We start from the raw sequence: 19,008 nt of genomic DNA on the forward strand, positions 1-19,008 counted from the left end.
ATGGTTGGGGTTTCATTCCTTTTTCCCAGGAGCACTCCCGCCCTGGGTCTGTCGGCTGTAGCCATCAGCTGGGAGCAGGGGTACGGAGGCACAGAGCAGCGAGCGAGCATGGGCACCCCCCCCCCCAGCAGGACTCCTAACGTTCGCACAGAGTCCCACAGCCCTTATGCGCCACAGCCAGAGGGAAGGGGGCCTGGCTGCCCAGCCGGGCGCCTGGACTGAAGACCAGCTCTCCACCCTCTATCCTGAAACCCACTCAGCTCTCAGCTAATCCCCTCCCTCCTTGTCTGAAACAGGCAACTCCAGGCTTCTTACAGAAGTGTCTTCTGTGGGCACCCACCGAGGCTGAGTTCACAATAAGGATGGAAGGACAGAGCTGCCGGGCAGGGTGCAAGAATCACACATACCAGGTCTTTCAAAGCACATCATTTAAAGTTTTGGGCACCACAGGCCTGACAGGGATGATCTGGCTCCTGCAGTCCCACAGGTCTAACTGCAGCGCTTCAGCTCCATCTTGGCCACTGCCGCCCTGTGCACCTCATCAGGGCCGTCGGCAAAGCGCAGGGCTCGAGCCCTGGTGAAGAACTGAGCCAGCGGGTAGTCGCTGCTCGGCCCTGCTGCTCCGAAGGCCTGGCAGACACAGAGCGGGAGGGGAGGAAGCCCTGGGTGAGCCCTCGTCTCTGAGAGCCCCAGGAACAAGTGCCTGCTCCTAAGATCTCAGAACGGCTCATAACAGCCTCCTTCCCAAGCTTGTCCCCTACACCTGTGTGATAACAATGTTCTGGAAGACTTCAGGTGGGGCTGCACTTGCCATCCCAGGGATGCCAGACTCCCAGGTCTGCTCTGCTAGGTGACTTCTGCCATTGGGAAATCCCTCTGTTGGGGCCAGGGTTTGAGATTTGGGAAGGAGGCATCCCTGCATGGTTAGGAGGCTGGGCCTGCTGAAAGAAGGACCTAGGTTCCCCAAATCTGAGCTCAGCTCCTTTCAAGCTGAGTGACCCTGGACAAGTCACTTCACTTTTCTCTGCTTCTGTTTCCACATATTCAAAATGAAGGTAGGAATAGAACCCCTCATAGGGTTGTTCTGAGGAGGAAAAGGAAAGTCACATGTGGTGAGTGTGCGACAAAGGGCGGCTATTAGTTTACAGAAGGTTGGGCAGCTGAAGGAGAGGGAGTTTTGCATCTGTTGTAAATGATTCAGACGAACCAGTGATCCATCATCTGTGCTCACCTGAATAGCACGATCAGTCACTCGGTAGGCCGTGGACGGGGCCACCATTTTAATCATGGCAATATCCAAAGCTGCAGCCTGCAAGGAAGACGAGGTGTGGTTAGGAGGGCAGAACCGAGGGCTGAACACTTGGAAGGACGATCAGTTTCACAGGGAGGAGTAGAAACAATAGCTCAGAACAGAGAGCTGAGGTCCCGCTGGACCACAGGCCTTGCCTGGTGCGTGGTCCCTGCCCAGCACTGACGGGGGTGGAGGGGGCAGCGGGGTGACTAGGAAGGGCCTCGGGGTGTTGTGCGGTGTGAGTGGCTGTCTGGTCAAGGAAAGACTCAGGGCGTCTTCCCAGGTGACGGGCAGCATCGCCAGCACACACACAGGGCAGGGTAGTGAGTGGCTTGTGCCTCATTCAGGGCCACGGCCAGCTGGTTCCAAAGGGTAAGTGGAACAAGGCCAGCCAGGACTCTGGGGAATTGAGCGGCAACGATCTGCCCTCGGTCTGGGATTTTAATCGAAGCCCCCGAGAGCCCTCATACCTGGCACTAGATTGCCAAGAAACAGGGAACTTGAGCCTGGGTCAACCCACTGCTACCGAGGCCTCTCGGCTAAGGGGTGGAGGCCCCATGGAGAGATGGAGAAGGCAGGGGTCAGCATGGCATTGTACCTGGCTGTTAGAGGCCCTCAAAAAGAGCCATTTAAAGAATAACGTCACACTTGAAAATAAAGCTTCTCCTCTGGATAACTCCATGGCTTACTTAGTTTGCTGGATGCCCGGAAGTCCGGGTGGGGCCGTAGCTCAGGCTGGGGCCCTGGGGCCCTGTCAGGTCCACTGTCTTGAACCCAGAAGGTCACTGGGTCAGTAAGACAGAAAGTTCAGTCCTCTTTTATTGTGCGTTTTCCATTTTTGAAAAGCTGCCCAAGTAGTCCCAAGGAGAGTTGAAGCAAACTTATTTATGTCAAGGAGCCAAGTGCTTTCTCCATGCTTTGCTGAGTGGGGAGGGAAGAGTCAGCATCTAGAGATTCCCGGGCCTGCGTCCCTCACTGCGACCTCAGGACCTCTGTGAGGCCCCTCGGCCCTCTACCTTACTTCCCGCCACGTCCATGACATGGGCAGCTTTCAGCACCAGCAGCCGGGCCTGCTCGATCTCCACTCGGGACTGGGCGGTGTCTGCCAGGACCGTGCCCTGCTCTACCAGGGGCTTCCCGAAGGCCATGCGGGACTTCGCCTGTGGACACAGGAGACAGGATGGGAGGCACGGGGCTGTGCCCTGCAGAGGAGGTGGGTGGAAGCACACAGGAGAGGGCTGGAGGGGAAGGGGGGCAGAAGCGGGACTGTGCAGTTCAGGTGCCACTTTGCCAGCTCTCCAGCCACTGGAAACTCCCAGGGAGAAAAGCCAGAAGCAGACAACGTTCGTGGGCACCGTGGAGCTAGTCAACGTGGCGGCTGCACAAATTACCTCCAGGAACCCCTTTACTCCATCCATTCCGCTCCTTCTGGGCAGGCTGGGCTGCCAGGCAGGGACAGTGCTTGATCTGAGCTGCCTCTGGCCCAGGGCTACTCTGGGAACTAGGCAGTGACTGTGGGCACCTCACACAGGCAGGGGAGGGCGCCCTCTGCTGACAGCAGGGCCTGCTTCATGTCCTGGGGTACCCTCAGGAGCAAAGTCTGGGTGCCAGACCCCCTCTCAGGCAACTGTTATTGCACTGGGGATTCTACAGTCTTTGAAAGTTACAAGCAATCAGAAAAACTTATAAGGGGGGCTTCCCTGGTGGCGCAGTGGTTGAGAATCTGCCTGCTAATGCAGGGGACACGGGTTCGAGCCCTGGTCTGGGAATATCCCACATGCCGCGGAGCAACTAAGCCCGTGAGCCACAACTACTGAGCCTGTGTGTCTGGAGCCTGTGCTCTGCAACAAGAGGGGCCGCAACAGTGAGAGGCCCACGCACCGCGATGAAGAGTGGCCCCTGCTTGCCACAACTAGAGAAAGCCCTCGCACAGAAACGAAGACCCAACACAGCAAAAATAAATTAATAAATTAATAAACTCCTACCCCCAACATCTAAAAAAAAAAAAAAAACTTATAAGGGACCTATCCGCCACCCCCCCCTTTTTAAAACTAAAAACAGTTAATGACACAAATAATATTACTCATGGCAGAAAATGTATCCATTTTCAGACAAAAAAAAAAAAGAAAAAACATAAACATCTGGTATTCCATCATCTAGTCACACTTAATATTTGGTGGTACCTTTTTGTATGCATAAACATACATATGCAGTTTTTACAAAAATATGGAGTCATACTCTTTATAATGCTTTGTAGCCTGCCTTTTTTTTTTTTCATTAAGAGTATCTCTCTATATATCAAGAAATAGATTTCTACAGCATCATTTTGGAATTTCACTGCATGCCCATAACCAGGATTATCTGACCAGGCCCCAGCTGTTAGCCTTATAGGTTGTTTCCAACGTATTATAGTCATGGCTGTGGTGAACCTCCTAGTATTAAATCTAATTACTCTCTTGAGACCAAGTCCTATGAGTGGAATGGCCACATCAATACTATGGTACCTTCTAAGACTTCTGACACGTACAGTCAAACTGCTCTGCAGGATGGGACTGGAGACTATACCTGAGCTCTTAAGAAAGGAGCATTTTCTTTAAAAAAAAAAACAAACCCAAAACCCAAAAAACTAGTCAGTCTCAACTAAAAAGCTTGAATCTCAGGTTTGCTCAGTAATCTATGCACACCAGACCATCTCTGTTCTTTGGACAGTGTTTTGTGAGATATTTTGGAGGCTCAGGGGTTTGCTTCATCTTTGTGAAATTGATATCACCAATCTGAATTACCACTGCCAGCAACAGCTCAGCTTTCTTTTGTGTGGGCTTGCAACCTTTGAGGGGGTCAAAGAAGAATAAAGTTTTGGATGTGCTTGGGGAGGAGGATGGCGCAGGGCTGAACGCTGGAAGCCTAGGTTCTCCCTGGTATCTGATTTTTAAAGATGACCTGGTAGCAGGAATGGTCATCAGTAGACCATGACCCTGTGGACCTTGGAACCTTGCCCACTGCTGCTACAGAGACTGGCCTTTTCCTTCTGGTCACCTCGACAGAGTGAGGCCCATTCTGCTCTGAATTTGAAACTTTAGCAAAGTAGCAGATGCAAAGCAAAGACAGGGACACAGCTTCTTGTAAAGAATATCACCTGCTAAGTCTGCTCTCAGAAAACAGTTAGGATTTGAAGTTTGATAGGAAAACAGATGGGTCGTTCTGGTACAGAGACAGTCGCAAAGGGAAGTACTCACTCGGGCCTTCGTGAGCGCCAGCGCTCTCTCGGAGTACCCGATCAGCCACATGCAGTGATGGATCCTGCCAGGACCCAGTCGGCCCTGGGCGATCTCGAAGCCCCTGCCAGGGCCCAGGACCATGTTCTCCTTGGGCACGCACACCTGCTCAAACAGGACTTCGCCGTGGCCACCTGAAAGACCCAAAGGGTACCCCTGAGCCATCTGCCTAACTTGTTTTCCTCAGATGTGTTTATCTCATCTGCTGGCAATGAGTTTATCTCATCTCCTGCCCTTTTGTAGCCTTCTAACTGGAACATGGTTGAACATGTTGAACAGGGAGGGAAGGAAGGAGTCTATTAAAGATGGGAAATAAATCACTGATTTATAATATCAAATGAATAGTCTGGCATTCCTTTTATAAAACATGACTCTAACTTGGGCTGAATCTCCTTAGTGGTATGTGACTCTAACAATGTAGTGATCCTACAGAAACACCCAAGGCAGAACGTGAACATCATCAGCAGAGGGAAAGAGCCCCTGTGAGAGGACTTCCAGGCCTGGAGGTCGGCTGTCCACCCTGGGGTCTAGAAGAGAAGGTCTGGAGGGCACTTCCTGCCTCCTGCTCTGTCCTCTGTGGCCTCCTTACCTCACAGAGTCCGGCTTATCTTCTAAGGATGGAAGAGAAAAAAAATAAAGGGATAAATGCCTGTCTGAAATTTGCCTGCATGGTTGATACTCATGGATGGAATTGAAATGCAGGAGCACATAGCCTTCCAAATGTCATCATACCCTTACAGGTGTTACTTCCTACAGTGGAAGTGCTGCCCAAAGCCTTTTCCCCAGGCCCAGACCCAGACCCACACAAAGAGGCGAGCTGCTCCTGGGGGGCCAACCTGGTGCGTCCTCCAGCCCATATACCGTCAGAGGCCGGATGATTTTTATCCCCAGGGTATCCATGGGAACCAAGAGCATGGACTGCTGCTGGTGGCGTGGGGCATGTGGGTCTGTTTTTCCCATAAACACGCAGAGTTGGCAGCGAGGATCCAGGATGCCTGCCAGGAAAAGAGAGAGACCCCATCATCTGACGCGAGGGCCATCAGATTTCCTTACACACGCAGTCCTGGCCCAGGGAAGCTGAAGCCAGTGAAGAGAGAGGGCCCTTTAAGACTTCACATGATCAGATGAGGACGTGCAGGCCCTTGACCAGCAGTAAAAGCAATTGGTTTCTGTCCCAGTGAGGAAGGAATCCAACATCCTAAGAGCAGTTTTTTTTTTTAAAGCACCAAGTCAAGTTGAAAATAGAGTTTGGAGACAAGAAGCTGAAAACTGCTACTTTATTACTGGCAGCGTGTTCTGCTTTGTTTCCACAGGCAGTGGAAACATGATGGCTTTGGACACAGGCTTCAGAATCAGGCCAGCCTTGAACTCTGGATTCCCTACTTGCTAGTGGGGGGCAAGTACCTTAGGCAAGTGACTCAAGTCACTTCTCCATCCTAGTTTCCTTCTCTGTAACATGGGGATAATAACACGGACCTTCCGGGGAGGGGTGCGGACTCAGCACGCATGGAGAGCCCTGCAGAGTTAACGCCTGGTGAACAACAGGATTATGACCAGCCCTTCTGCTGAGGCACACCTGACCTCACAGCACGGAGGAGCCACCAAGGAAGTGACCTCCTGCCTTTCCAAAGGGAGATGCCCACAGCAGAACCAAGAGAGGGGAGTGAAGCAGAGGTTCCTGGAACTGTCACGTGGGGTCACCTGGTAACCCACGTAGAACCTCTGGTTCCCCCAGGGTTTGCTGCCTTTTCTGAGAACAGACACAGAATCTCCTTTGCATCAAATGGAAATGAAGCTAGTCCCTCCCACAGTTTCTCAGACAACAGCCGGGCAGAGAAGACATGCTTATCAATGCAGACCCACATAAGCGTGATTGAAAAATGAATTTCAGGCCAAATACCTGAGATCCACCACTTGTGACCATTTATGACATAGAAGCCATCCTCCTCTTGGATGGAAGACTCAATGTTGGTGGCATCTGAGGAGGCAACCTGAACGACAGCACATTCTGATTAGAGCTGGTCCTGCAGTCCCTGATGGCAGAGTGCAGATGGGCTCGCGCGAGGGTCTGGCCTGATGAGAAGGGGTACCTGTGGGTGACCCAAGCAAGGTACCTGGGGCTCGGTCATAGCAAAACAGGAGCGGGCCTCTCCCTCCAGCAACAGAATCAGCCAGCGGGCCTTCTGCTCCTCGGTGCCGTATCGCACCAGAAGCTCCACGTTCCCTGTGTCTGGAGCAGAACAGTTAAAGATCTGGAAAGGAGAAAAAGCAGAAGGGTGACTCCCACATCCATATTCAAAACTTCAAACACCCCAGAAGCATGGACCCGGGCTCCTTCCAAGTCACAGGCCCTCTGACACCCTCGTGAAAGTCCTTCCTCTCCCCAAGGAAATGCAAAGACCCACGACATTCTGAATATAGCAGCTCAGAGCCCCTGAAGCTCAACCACGGAGCTCCTTGGGGGAGAGAAAGGAGACTGGAGCTGGTGGGCTGGGGCCCATGGAAGCCAGCCAGGCCGTGCTCACCTGGGCCCTAACTTCCCGAGTAGATGCCCACCCCAAGCTGCTTTCTTGCTGTGGCTCCAGCCACCTGCCCACAGTGTCCTCCCCCATAAGAAGTCTGAGTTTGCATCAGTGCTCCTGGGTCCAGTACAGCTGCAGGGAACCCCATCGGCCCAGGAGGGTGGCTGAACTCGTGTGGAAGATGAGGATTTCCTCCCACACTGAGAAGGACATTAAAGAAGGTACCTCAGGAGCGTACAGAGATGTGCCCATGACCTCACAGAAATGTGCGTACTCTACGTTGGTCAGCCCTGCTCCGTATTTTTTCTCGGGATCAGTCTCCACTGGTAGAAAAACGTTCCAAAGTCCTTCGGCCTTGGCTTTCTCCTATCACAGGAAAAAGAAGTCAGGGATCCACAGACGGTGATTTCATTTTATTTTGTCCCGCGGAAAATAACGAGGCCAGTCCAAACCATCGGGCTGGATACAACCCCTGCAGATCTGTGGGAGGAGAATATGAGGGCGCCTGGGACAGCCCAGTCCTAACAGTGACCATGGCAATCAGTTCACTTCCCTGGTACCCGCATCCCAGGCGCCCTACGTACACCACCTCCATCACTGTTAGCATCACTACTGTCGCCACGACGCAGCTTAGAACTCACTCCATGAGCACAAGAGAGTGAAGGGTCCTTTAGTGAGCCTGTGGGGAACCAGCCTAGGACAGTTGGCGGCAGCCTCAGCTGCTTTGATGAGGTGCCTAAGGACATCCCCTGATCCAGCTTCCTTTATGAGGCACAACTTTGTTCCTGGGAAAGTAACTCTGGGTTTCTGAACGTAGCTCCCAACATGGAAACTAGGAAGTCTAGCTTGGGGGTCGGGAGCCCAGACCCTGAGTCACACTGCTTGGTTCAGACCCTGCCCCACCACAGCTGCTGGGAGACCTTGGGCAAGATACTGGAGAGCTCCACGTGGCAGTTTCCTCACCTGTGAAACGGGATGTCACCACCCTCGCTATCAATCACAGCTACTGAGTGAGCAGTAGGAGTGGATGGTGACTAACTGATGGGAAAAAGGAACCGCATGGGAAGGTTATCAGGAGCTCAGATTAGAGGAGGCTCAGAAATGGACAGTAGCCCAGGCAGCACAGCTTAGGACAGACACTCTGCACTCCTGCTGTGCAATGAGTGAGGCCAGCTGTTTTCTCTCTTGAAAACACCGTTTACTCTTACAATTGCAGGAAGGGCCAGCCCGGCTGGCCTAGCTGGCTCAACATGCCCACTTCCTGGCCTGGGGGGTTGGGTTGGCACCTGGACTGACAGCTCTGCCAGACTGTGTCCAAAGGTGGGGAGGGAGGCCCCCAAATGAGACTGGGGTGCTGCTACCCAAAGAAAGGGGAAGAGTCTCTAGGCAGCCAACCAGTGCCCACAACGCCCACCTCACTGGGTGGCTGGGGAGATGAAATGAGGTAACACACAGAATATAAAGTGCTGGACTCAGAAGCTGGGGGCTGTACTAAATATTAGTGATGATGGATAGTCTTCGCACTGGGAGGTGACCAGCTGGCTGACTTTTCCATTACATTGGGCCTGGGCTCTAGGACATGTACTTCTAGAATCAGCACATACACTCATTGCTGTGTTAAGCTAATTAGCTCAGAGTGCAGCAACCAAGGAGAAAAGAAGGACAGATTAACTGGAACAAATGAATCAGGAAGGGAAGGGAAAAGTAGGAAGGGAAGCAAGGGAGTTCTGAGAGGAGGAAGAATAAGGGAATAAATATAATCATCTCCTTGTGGGAGGGGAAAAACCCACAGATTTGGGCCCAGAAGATCTGGATTGAGTCCAGGTACTATTATTTCTAGCTGTGTCCCTGGACAAATTCAATTCCTTATCTTTAAATTGAGGTTCTTAATGCTTACCTCACAGGATTTGTGAGGTGCTGTGTAAAAGTCAAATACTTCTCATTTATGGGTAGTAATGACACTTTGGATAAAAGCCACGAGACATAATTTCACCACACTCCCCAAACATCTTAGTTGTCCTTATGATTCCCATTTAGGTATGACCACAAGTAGAATGTACCCTAATCTAGGTTTTTCCTATGCATTCATTTTAGAGACTAGAGATGTTTGCGACATGAGTGTCTGCTTTTCCGATGCTTCTGTGCACTCCATAGGTACATCATACAGGCAAGGATTAAGTGTGCAGGCCAGTAGGTGGGGGATAGGGCATTTCACGCAGTAACAATGGGAGCACAGATCGGTAAGCACCTTTCTGATGAAAATTTGGCAATATTTATTGAAACTCAAAATGGCCTCATTCTTAGACCAGTATTTTTACTTCAAATAAATGATGCTGTAGAAACAGTAAATGGACACAGAAGCATGTAAGAGCATTCAATGTACCTTCCTTGCACAGGATCCAAACCACTTTCTTTTTTTTTTTTAAGATTTTTTTGATGTGGACCATTCTTAAAGTCTTTATTGAATTTGTTACAATATTGCTTCTGGTGTTTTCTTTATGTTTTGGTTTTTGGTCAGGAGGCATGTTGGATCCTAGCTCCCTGACCAGGGATTGAACTCACACCCCCTGCATTGGAAGACAAAGTCTTAACCACTGGACCGCCAGGGCAGTCCCCCAACACCTTTCTTATTCTGGGGTGCTCTCTCACTGTATAAATTTCGGTGGCATCAAGGCACGAGCATGGGACCTACACCTGACCGGCTGAAAATTCCCACCTCAATCCTGGAGTCCTGAGGAAGCACCCAGCAGAGACCTCCCGGTTGCTGCCCTAGTGACAGCCTTGGCCACGCTCCCTGCAGCCAGCCTTCCCTTGGCTTCTACTGTCTCCTTCAGGTGGCTCTTCAGCCTCCCTGTCCATGTTAGCAGCTAGCTGCTAACTCTGCTGCTTAAGTGACCCAGAGTGACCTAGACTGAGATCCCCACAGTGTCCTTCAGCCAGGGGCAGGGTAGACAAATTATGGTGCACCTGCAGTGCGGTCCTCTCGGGGGTCCCTCTCCAGGAGCTGATGTGGGAAGGTGATACATCATCAAATAACATAAGCAAGTCGGAGATTCAAATGTATAAAACAATTTCATTACAATAGGAATAATAATAATATATATTAATATGTGATAGGAGAACAGAGCTGGGAGGCTAATAAACCAAATTGTTGACATTGATTAGCTCAGAGGGCAGGGAATTCTAGAGAACTCTTTCTATGTCATGAACTCTTTCTATGTCATAAACTCTTTCTATGTCATGAACTCTTTCTACTCTTGCCATGTTTGAGCTCTGGTTACTTTGCGATAGGTTTGTAACTAGGAAAAAAGAGATAACGCTATTTCTTTTTAAAGTAGGTGATGGTTGCATCACAGGCAGAATATGTGCTCCTAAAGACCTCAAATAACTTAAGAACTAACGCAAGCCAAGACTAATCCTGAAAAAGAACAGCAGGTATTTCCGTTATCAGCTAAAGGGGTGTCACTGTGTGTCAAGAGCATAAACACAGTTTATACTGGCCCTTTAACTTTGATGTTAGGGACTCTTTAAAAAGAGCCTTATTTAATTGATGCAATTTATATCATTTTGTTTCAAATTTACGAGATTCAGATATGCATAAAATGAGCCCACCTGCCTCAGAGTTGTAAACCACAGACGCGGCATTCCTCTGCCTGGCTGAGTATGAGGCCGAGACGCGGTCACACAGAAAGAGAAATGAAGTGAAACTGAGTGATCTAGAGCTGGCTCTTTCTAATGATGGTGGAAAGCGGAGATCATTCAACTCGGCCCCCCCATCTCTTCACTGACTGGGAGGGAACAGACGTGGCCGGCGTACGAGCTGAGGTTGGGCCTTGCTAACGAGGTCTCCCCACATCTCGAAATGCTGCTTTACCTTGAGATCTTCGACCAGTGGGGAAGGGGTCCACTTCTCGGCTGAGGTCTGGTGATGCTGCAGCTCTGGCTCAGCGGGGTACACGTGCCACTCCATAAACTGCTTCAGCCGTTGATACAGCTCCCTGACTGGTGGGGAAAGGCCTTCTGGAGAGAAGACCAGAGCTCCCTTTGAGACATGAGCTGGGGAAGAGTCTGTCGAGGTGACATAACTCCTCATGCCTGGGGTCCTCGGCAGGGACTGTGGCCTGGCCCATGTGTGGTGGGACCTTGTTAACGGTTTGGTGGCTGGCATCTCCTTGAAAACCCGGAACCCTTCTTTGACTGCAAAATCCCACGCCAGGTTAGACGTAAATTCAGTCAGCTTTCCAGTTTGTTCCCCAGTAGCCGAGCTTGCATGCCCTAAGCAGAGGCAAAGAAAACCAGTGAGTACCCCCCAAATAACCCTTAATAGTGATGCTAACATGTGACAGTATTGTTCCATCAGCCGCTACTACCACTTGCTGAGCACTTGACCTGCACCAGACTCAGCGCTAAGTGCTTGACATGCATTATTATAGCTAATTGAATTCCTGGAGCTACACAACTGTTTTAATCCCCGCTTTACAGACAAGGATCCAGGTTTTAAGGAGGAGACATGCCCAAGCTTACATCAGTGGGCTGGGAGCAGAAGTTGGACTCAGTTGGCCTGCTCCCTGCTCTTTATCTCTTCTTTTCCTAAAGAAGCGAAATTAAATTGGGAATTCCCCAAATCACTTCTGCTGTCACCTTGGGCTATAGGAAGCCATGAAATTCATAATAATAGTCACAGGGGACTGGATTAATGGCTAGTTCCTGGGCACCATTTTGTCTAGATCAACACTGTCATCAGCATCACAGAAGTCACTCTACTCATGCTCTGTTTTTTTCTTTGCTTAATACACATATCAAGACTTTTTTAAGAAAAGATTTTTGAAAAAATTTAAATTAAGATGTAGCGTACATACATCCCCTTTAGAAAGTGTACAGTTCCGTGAGCTTAGCCAGGCAACCACTGCCACCATCAAGGTCAGTGCACATATTCCCATCATCCCCAAACTTCCATGGGGTCCCTCTGTAGTCAGACCTTTCCCCTTGCCCCTGGGGAACAACACTGATCTATGTTCCTGTAGTTTGTCTTTTCCAGAACGTCACATAAATACATACGTCATATTCTTTTCAGTGTGGCTTCTTTCACTCAGTATATCTGGGATCCATCCATGTGTCTCCTTATACTGTGAACATTGCCTTTTTATAGTGGGATTTTTCAGTCAGCTCACCTGGATTGTTTTTAGCATTTCCATGTTCTAAAGAGACTGTTTTCCTCATTTGCTTTGTATCAATAAATGGATCTTTGCCGAGGCCTATTTTACTTCTGTCTCCTGCCAATGGTCAAGGGCTAGTCCTCAAAAGAACCATTCTCATGCAGCTTTGGTTTTAAAGATACTACGCTATTCCTTACAAATTAGGAACCAGATCCATCTGCTACACAGCAGAGAATGCAGCCCACTGGACTTCAGCAAGTCTTTGCTTGGCACCTTCTGGGTACTGGGTATGGACCCAGGCCCTGGGGGACCAGTTGGGAATCAGGTAACCCCCTTCCCTGAGTCACAGACTTACAGCGAGGGCCACTGAGCATGAGTGGGCCAGGCTACATTTTCCCCTCCTAACTCAGACTGTACAGGTCTCGTTGAAGGGAAAGATATCCCCTCCTTAACATTCATTGTTATTCATAATGATTTTTTTTCTATTGTTTTGTTTCCATTTCATTTATTTCTGCTCTCATCTTTATGACTTCTTTCCTTCTACTAACTTCGGGTTTTGTTTGTTCTTCTTTCTCTAGTTCCTTTAGGTGTAAGATTAGATTATTTGACATTTTTCTTGTTTCTTGAGGTAGGATTTTATTGCTATAAAATTCCCTCTTAGAACTGCTTTTGCTGCATCCCACAGGATTTGGATTGTCATCTTTTCATTGTCATTTGTCTCTAGGTATTTTTTTATTTCCCCTTTGATTTCTTCAGTGATCTCTTGGTTATTTAGTTACATACTGTTCAGCCTCCATGTGTTTGTGTTTTCTACGTTTTTCCCCCTGTAATTGATTTTTAATCTCATAGCATTGTAGTCAGAAAAGGTGCTTGATATGATTTCAATTTTCTTAAATTTACCGAGGCTTGATTTGTGACCCAAGATGTGATCTATCCTGGAGAATGTTCCGTGTGCACTTGAGAAGAAAGTGTATTCTGCCACTTTTAGGTGGAATGTTCTATAAATATCAATTAAATCTATCTGGTCTTTGTGTCATTTAAAGCTTGTGTTTCCTTATTAATTTTCTGTCTGGATGATCTGTCCATTGGTGTAAGTGAGGTGTTAAAGTCCCCCACTATTATTGTGTTACTGTCGATTTCCTCTTTTATAGCTGTTAGCATTTGCCTTATGTATTAAGGTGCTCCTATGTTGGGTGCATATGTATTTATAATTGTTATATCTTCTTGGATTGATCCCTTGATCATTATGTAGTGTCCTTCCTTGTCTCTTGTAACATTCTTTATTTTAAAGTCTATTTTGTCTGATATGAGTATTGCTACTCCAGCTTTCTTTTCATTTCCATTTGCATGGAATATCTTTTTCCATTCCCTCACTTTCAGTCTGTATGTGTCCCTAGGTCTGAAGTGGGTCTCTTATAGACAGCATAGATATTGGTCTTGTTTTTGTATCCATTCAGTGAGCCTGTGTCTTTTAGTTGGAGCATTTAATCCATTCACATTTAAGGTAATTATTGATATGTATGTTCCTATTACCATTCTCTTAATTGTTTTGGGTTTGTTTTTGTAGGTCCTTTTCTTCTCTTATGTTTCCCACTTAGAGAAGTTCCTTTAGCATTTGTTGTAGAGCTGATTTGGTGGTGCTGAATTCTCTTAGCTTTTGCTTGTCTGTAAAGCTTTTGATTTCTCCATCGAATCTGAATGAGATCCTTGCCAGGTAGAGTAACCTTGGTTGTAGGTTCTTCCCTTTCATCACTTTAAATATATTGTGTCACTCCCTTCTGGCTTGTAGAGTTTCTGCTGAGAAATCAATGGTTAACCTAATGGGAGTTCCCTTGTATGTTATTTGTCATTTTTCTCTTGTTGCTTTTAATAATTTTTCTTTGTCTTTAATTTTTGTCAATTTGATTACTGTGTGTCTTGGCGTGTTTCTCCTTGGGTTTATCCTGCCTGGGAGTCTCTGTGCTTCCTGGACTTGGTGGCTATTTCCCTTCCCATGTTAGGAAGGTTTTGACTATAATCTCTTCAAATATTTTCTAGGGTCCTTTCTCTGTCTCTTCTCCTTCTGGGACCCCTATAATGTGAATGTTGGTGTTTAATGTTGTTCCAGAGGTCTCTTAGGCTGCCTTCATTTCTTTGCATTCTTTTTTCTTTATTCTGTTCCATGACAGTGAATTCCACCATTCCATCTTCCAGGTCACTTATCTGTTCTTCTGCCTCAGTTATTCTGCTATTGATCCCTTCTGGCGTATTTTTCATTTCAGTTATTGTATTGTTCATCTCTGTTTGTTTGTTCTTTAATTCTTCTGGGTCTTTGTTGAACATTTCTCACATCTTCTTGCTCTTTGCCTCCATTCTTTTTCCAAGGTCCTGTGTCATCTTCACTATCATTATCCTGAATTCTTTTTCTGGAAGGTTGCCTATCTCCACTTCATTTAGTTGTTTTTCTGGGGTTTTATCTTATTTCTTCACCTGGTACATAGTCCTCTGCCTTTTCACTTTGTCTATTTTTCTGTGAATGTGGTTTTTGTTCCACAGGCTGCAGAATTATAGTTCTTCTTGCTTCTGCTGTCTGCCCTCTGGTGGATGAGGCTATCTAAGAGGCTTGTGCCAGCTTCCTGATGGGAGAGAGTGGTGGCGGGTAGAGCTGGGTGTTGCTCTAGTGGGCAGAGCTCAGTAAAACTTTAATCCTGTTGTCTGCTGATGGGTGGGGCTGAGTTCCTTCCCTGTTGGTTGTTTGACCTGAGGTGACCCAGCACTGGCGCCTACAGGCACTTTGGTGGGGCTAAGGGCGGACTCGGGAAGGGCTCAGCCAAGGAGTGTTTCCCAGAACTTCTGCTGCCAGTGTCCTTGTCCCCACGGTGAGCCACAGCCGCCCCCCGCCTCTGCAGGAGACCCTCTAACCCTAGCAGGTAGGTCTGGTTCAGTCTCCTATGGGGTCACTGCTCCTTCCCCCTGGGTCCTGATGTGCACACTACTTTGTGTGTGCCCTCCAAGAGTGCAGTCTCTGTTTCCCCCAGTCCTGTCGAAGTCCTGCAATCAAATCCCGCTAGCCTTCAAAGTCTGACTCTCTGGGAATTCCTCCTTCCGTTGCCAGACCCCCAGGTTGGGAAGCCTGACGTGGGGCTCAGAACCTTCACTCCAGTGGGTCGGCTTCTGTGGTATAAATGTTCTCCAGTTTGTGAGTCACCCACCCAGCGATTACGGGACTTGATTTTTTTGTGATTGCACCCCTCCTACCATCTCACTTCAGCTTCTCCTTTGTCTTTGGATGTGGGGTATCTTTTTTGGTGAGTTCCAATGTCTTCCTATCGATGATTGTTCAGCAGTTAGTTGTGATTTCGGTGCTCTCACAAGAGGGAGTGAGCGCGCGTCCTTCTTCTCCGCCACCTTGAACCAATCCTTGATATTTTTTCCTAACAGAGGGTACAAAGTGTTTTCTTAATTTTCATTTCCTTAGTAGGATCTTGCTCTCAGAGTACTGCTTTGTCTCTTTGAAGGTCACTTGTATGAGCTTGGGTTGATTTAAAACTATCACTTCCGATATATTTTCCCAAATGTAATCCCAGCAGAAAAGACCACATCTATGACTGACGTCTTCCTAAATTGCAGCCACCAGCACTTTTTCCTTTCTAGAATTTCAGCAGCCATCTACAAGAAACCTAAACTTCAGTAACCACTTCTTAATGAAGGAAAGTGATACTTGAGGTCAGCTGGTACAGACAGTAAATCAGCCCCCAGGCTCTGGTCACTGTTGTCCCTCTGCCAACCTAAGGATGAGCCCAAATCTCCTGTGATGACATCACAGAGAGAATGCCTTTGAAACACATTGTTCTTCTCCAAAACCCCCTTTCCCAGGGTGATACCAAGTATCTCAACTGTTTAAAAACAAAAAAAAGACTTTAACAGCTAATTAAGAAGACAAATGCGCAGAAATAATACTTGTGTTCAGAGAGTTGAGTTTTTTGTTTCCCTAATCAAATGATTTTATCCTATTCTTTAAAAAAACTGACAAGGCACTTCCTCAGAATGTCTGCTGGCTTTCCAGGTAGGAGGGAAGGGAGAGCACAATCAAGATCAGAGGAACAGGCCTGAAAGGACAGCACATCTGTTTTTCCATGTGGTGGCAAACACTGGCGTGTTTTGCCTCTGATGCCAAGACAAGCTTGAGGCCAAGCCAGCGGCTCACAGGATCTTGGAAACTGTCAAAGGGCTTCCTGATAGGCAACTTGAGGACAACCTGGCGAAGTTTATTGGTGTAGAGATTCTAGAATGAATAATTCTGTTTTAAAAACTGAGATATAATTGACATAATGGGCAAAATCTATCCAGCTATCCCCAGTCACTGGAGCAGAACCCAGTGAGAACTTGGCTGCCCACTAGAAAATGCCCACAGGCAATCAGGCCTACACATCACTGTTTGGACTTAGCAGCCATTCTGTTTAAGTAAATGTTTCTGGTTACCTTTCACTGTAAAACCAAAACAAAAATTGGGAAATACTGGCTTAGAGCTGAGACTCTCCAAAAGAAGAGAAGATACCATTTCCAGGGATTACTGCTTGAGATCACGGAGGGTTAAACTAGAAATTCTCTGGATGCTGATTCTTCTCTGGAAAAATCACAACCTTCTATTGCCACTAACACCTGGCACAGTACCTGGCCTAGGAGAGGCTCTTGTGAGTGAATGGATGATCAATTCCCCTATTGCAACTGCCTGTCTCAGAAGACTCTGGCACCCTGGCTGAGAGCGACATGCTGCCAGAAAGCCTCGGGTATTGATGACCACGAAGCTAAGATGTCCCCATAGTACTAGCAAACCCACGGCTGGGCTTCTTTCTACGTGCCTTTTAAGTTTTCATCTCGGAAAATTTCAAAGACAAACAAAACTAGACAGAAGAATATAACGAACCTACAGGTTTCTACCACTCAGCTTCAACAATCGTCAAAGCATGGCCAATCCTATTTCACCCTCTGCCCTCCCCACCCCCACTGCCCTGGATTTTGCTAAAGTAAATCCCAAACACCACATCATTTTATTTATAAACATTTCATTTATGTCTAAAAACAAAGACTTAAAAACACCCACAACAATACCATTATCACACTTAAACAACAGTTAACTATGATGCCTTAATATCATCAACTCTCCAGTCAGAATTCATTTTTCACTGACTGTCTCAAATATTTTTTTTCAGAAAATTTCTTTTTTCAAACAGGGATCTGAATAAGGTCCAAATACTATTTTTGGCTAATGCATCTTTTAAGTCCCGTTCACTCTATAGGTTCCCTTTTCAACATCTGTTCCCCCTTTTTATCTGCTGAAGAAACTAAATTGTTTGCTCTGTGAAGTTTCCCAGAATCTGGATTTTTGTGAATGGCTCTGCCTCAACGGTGCTGTTGAATGTGCTCCGCTGAACCCTCTGTTCCCTGTAAGTTGGTGGTTGGCACTCGAGGCTTGGTCAGATCCAGGTTCGACTTTTGAGGGCAGCATCAGGAGGTATGTAATGTCTGGCTGCCTCTCTCGATTTCAGCACCATTAATGCTTATTTTCCAGATGCATTCATGTAGTAGGGGTGGCAAATTGGTGACACGCTAATTCTATCATTGGGTCCAGGATGCTTCTCTAAAGAGAAACTTTCTCTCATCAATCATTTGGTTAGCCTGATACGTAATTTGTATAGGAAAGGCAGGATAAATGTTTGACTCTCTTCCCTTTATTTACCAATTTTCAGAGTAATGGGTTGCTTTCCTGCCAACCTCCAAAGTCACCAGTGAGACACTGTGTCTTTGTTTTAGTATCATTCTTTACTCATGGATTTAAATATATTTGATGTGTTTCATCCATTTCAGCTATCATCATACTGGTGCTCAAAGTTTCCTGTCATTAGCAAGTGGGAGCCTATTCAGGTTGACTCCTGAGACCTTTAGATATGACCCTCTTAATCTTCAACAACCTCCTTGCTTTCTGGTACGGCAAGATGTTCCAGGTTCATCTTGTGGATATTCTGCCCTAGACCTGAAATCAGCCACTTTCTCCAAGGAGTCCTGGTTCCTTTTGGTGAGAATGGAATTTATAGATTATAATGTGGGTAATTAGGGGTACTTAATGCTATTGGCTTAGTCACTACTTCTAGGTCTTTTGGGTAGATTCTAACTGCTTGCTTTCTACTTGCCTTCCTTCTACATAGGAAACAAACTTTAATCTGTCTTTCTACTTTCTTAAATAATTTAGGGTATAGATTATTTCCATTTCTACCCTGTAGAATTTAGAATTAAAACTAATAACATTGTGCCATCCTCGCATATATATATGAACACTCCATAGGTGACATATGTATATATCAAACCATCAGTTCTAAGTAGCCATACTTAACTTTTCTTCTCAAAAGTTCAAACTTAAAAGATACAGTCTAGAAAACACTGGTTAAATAAAGTATTTTATCATATGTCTATATATATATATATATATATTTTTTTTTTTTTTTTTTTTTTTTTTGCGGTACACGGGCCTCTCACCGCTGTGGCCTCTCCCGTTGCGGAGCACAGGCTCCGGACGCGCAGGCTCAGCGGCCATGGCTCACGGGCCCAGCCGCTCCGTGGCACATGGGATCTTCCCAGACCGGGGCACAAACCCACGTCCCCCGCATCGGCAGGCAGACTCCCAACCACTGCGCCACCAGGGAAGCCCGGAAAATAATTTTATATTCTTCTATATGGTTGAATTCTTATCATGTATGTTTTTACTCTAAAAATTTTTGTGCCTTATT

General features: G+C 47.2%; 1 protein-coding gene across 3 annotated transcripts in view; it reads right to left on the reverse strand.

Moving 5' to 3' along the window:
* Positions 1–431: 431 nt before the first annotated feature.
* Positions 432–19,008, reverse strand: part of ACAD10 (acyl-CoA dehydrogenase family member 10) — a gene marked incomplete at its 3' end in the record, with an annotated part of 47,406 nt that continues 28,829 nt past the window's right edge. Inside the window, exons 13-21 of one of the 3 annotated variants that reach the window (XM_082852906.1) lie at positions 10,963–11,363; positions 7,314–7,454; positions 6,681–6,818; positions 6,467–6,557; positions 5,403–5,561; positions 4,528–4,700; positions 2,308–2,451; positions 1,232–1,309; positions 432–630 (exon numbers count right to left, since the gene is read on the reverse strand). In XM_082852906.1, the coding sequence (XP_082709032.1) occupies positions 490–630; positions 1,232–1,309; positions 2,308–2,451; positions 4,528–4,700; positions 5,403–5,561; positions 6,467–6,557; positions 6,681–6,818; positions 7,314–7,454; positions 10,963–11,363 (1,466 nt within the window). Of the gene's footprint in view, positions 631–1,009; positions 1,310–2,307; positions 2,452–4,527; positions 4,701–5,402; positions 5,562–6,466; positions 6,558–6,680; positions 6,819–7,313; positions 7,455–10,962; positions 11,364–19,008 lie in introns of those variants that run through there. The other 2 variants (XM_082852907.1, XM_082852905.1) reach the window with 2 other exon arrangements.

The sequence above is a fragment of the Leucopleurus acutus genome (genome assembly GCF_964270905.1).
Source record: "Leucopleurus acutus genome assembly, chromosome: 13".
NCBI lineage: Eukaryota > Metazoa > Chordata > Mammalia > Artiodactyla > Delphinidae > Leucopleurus > Leucopleurus acutus.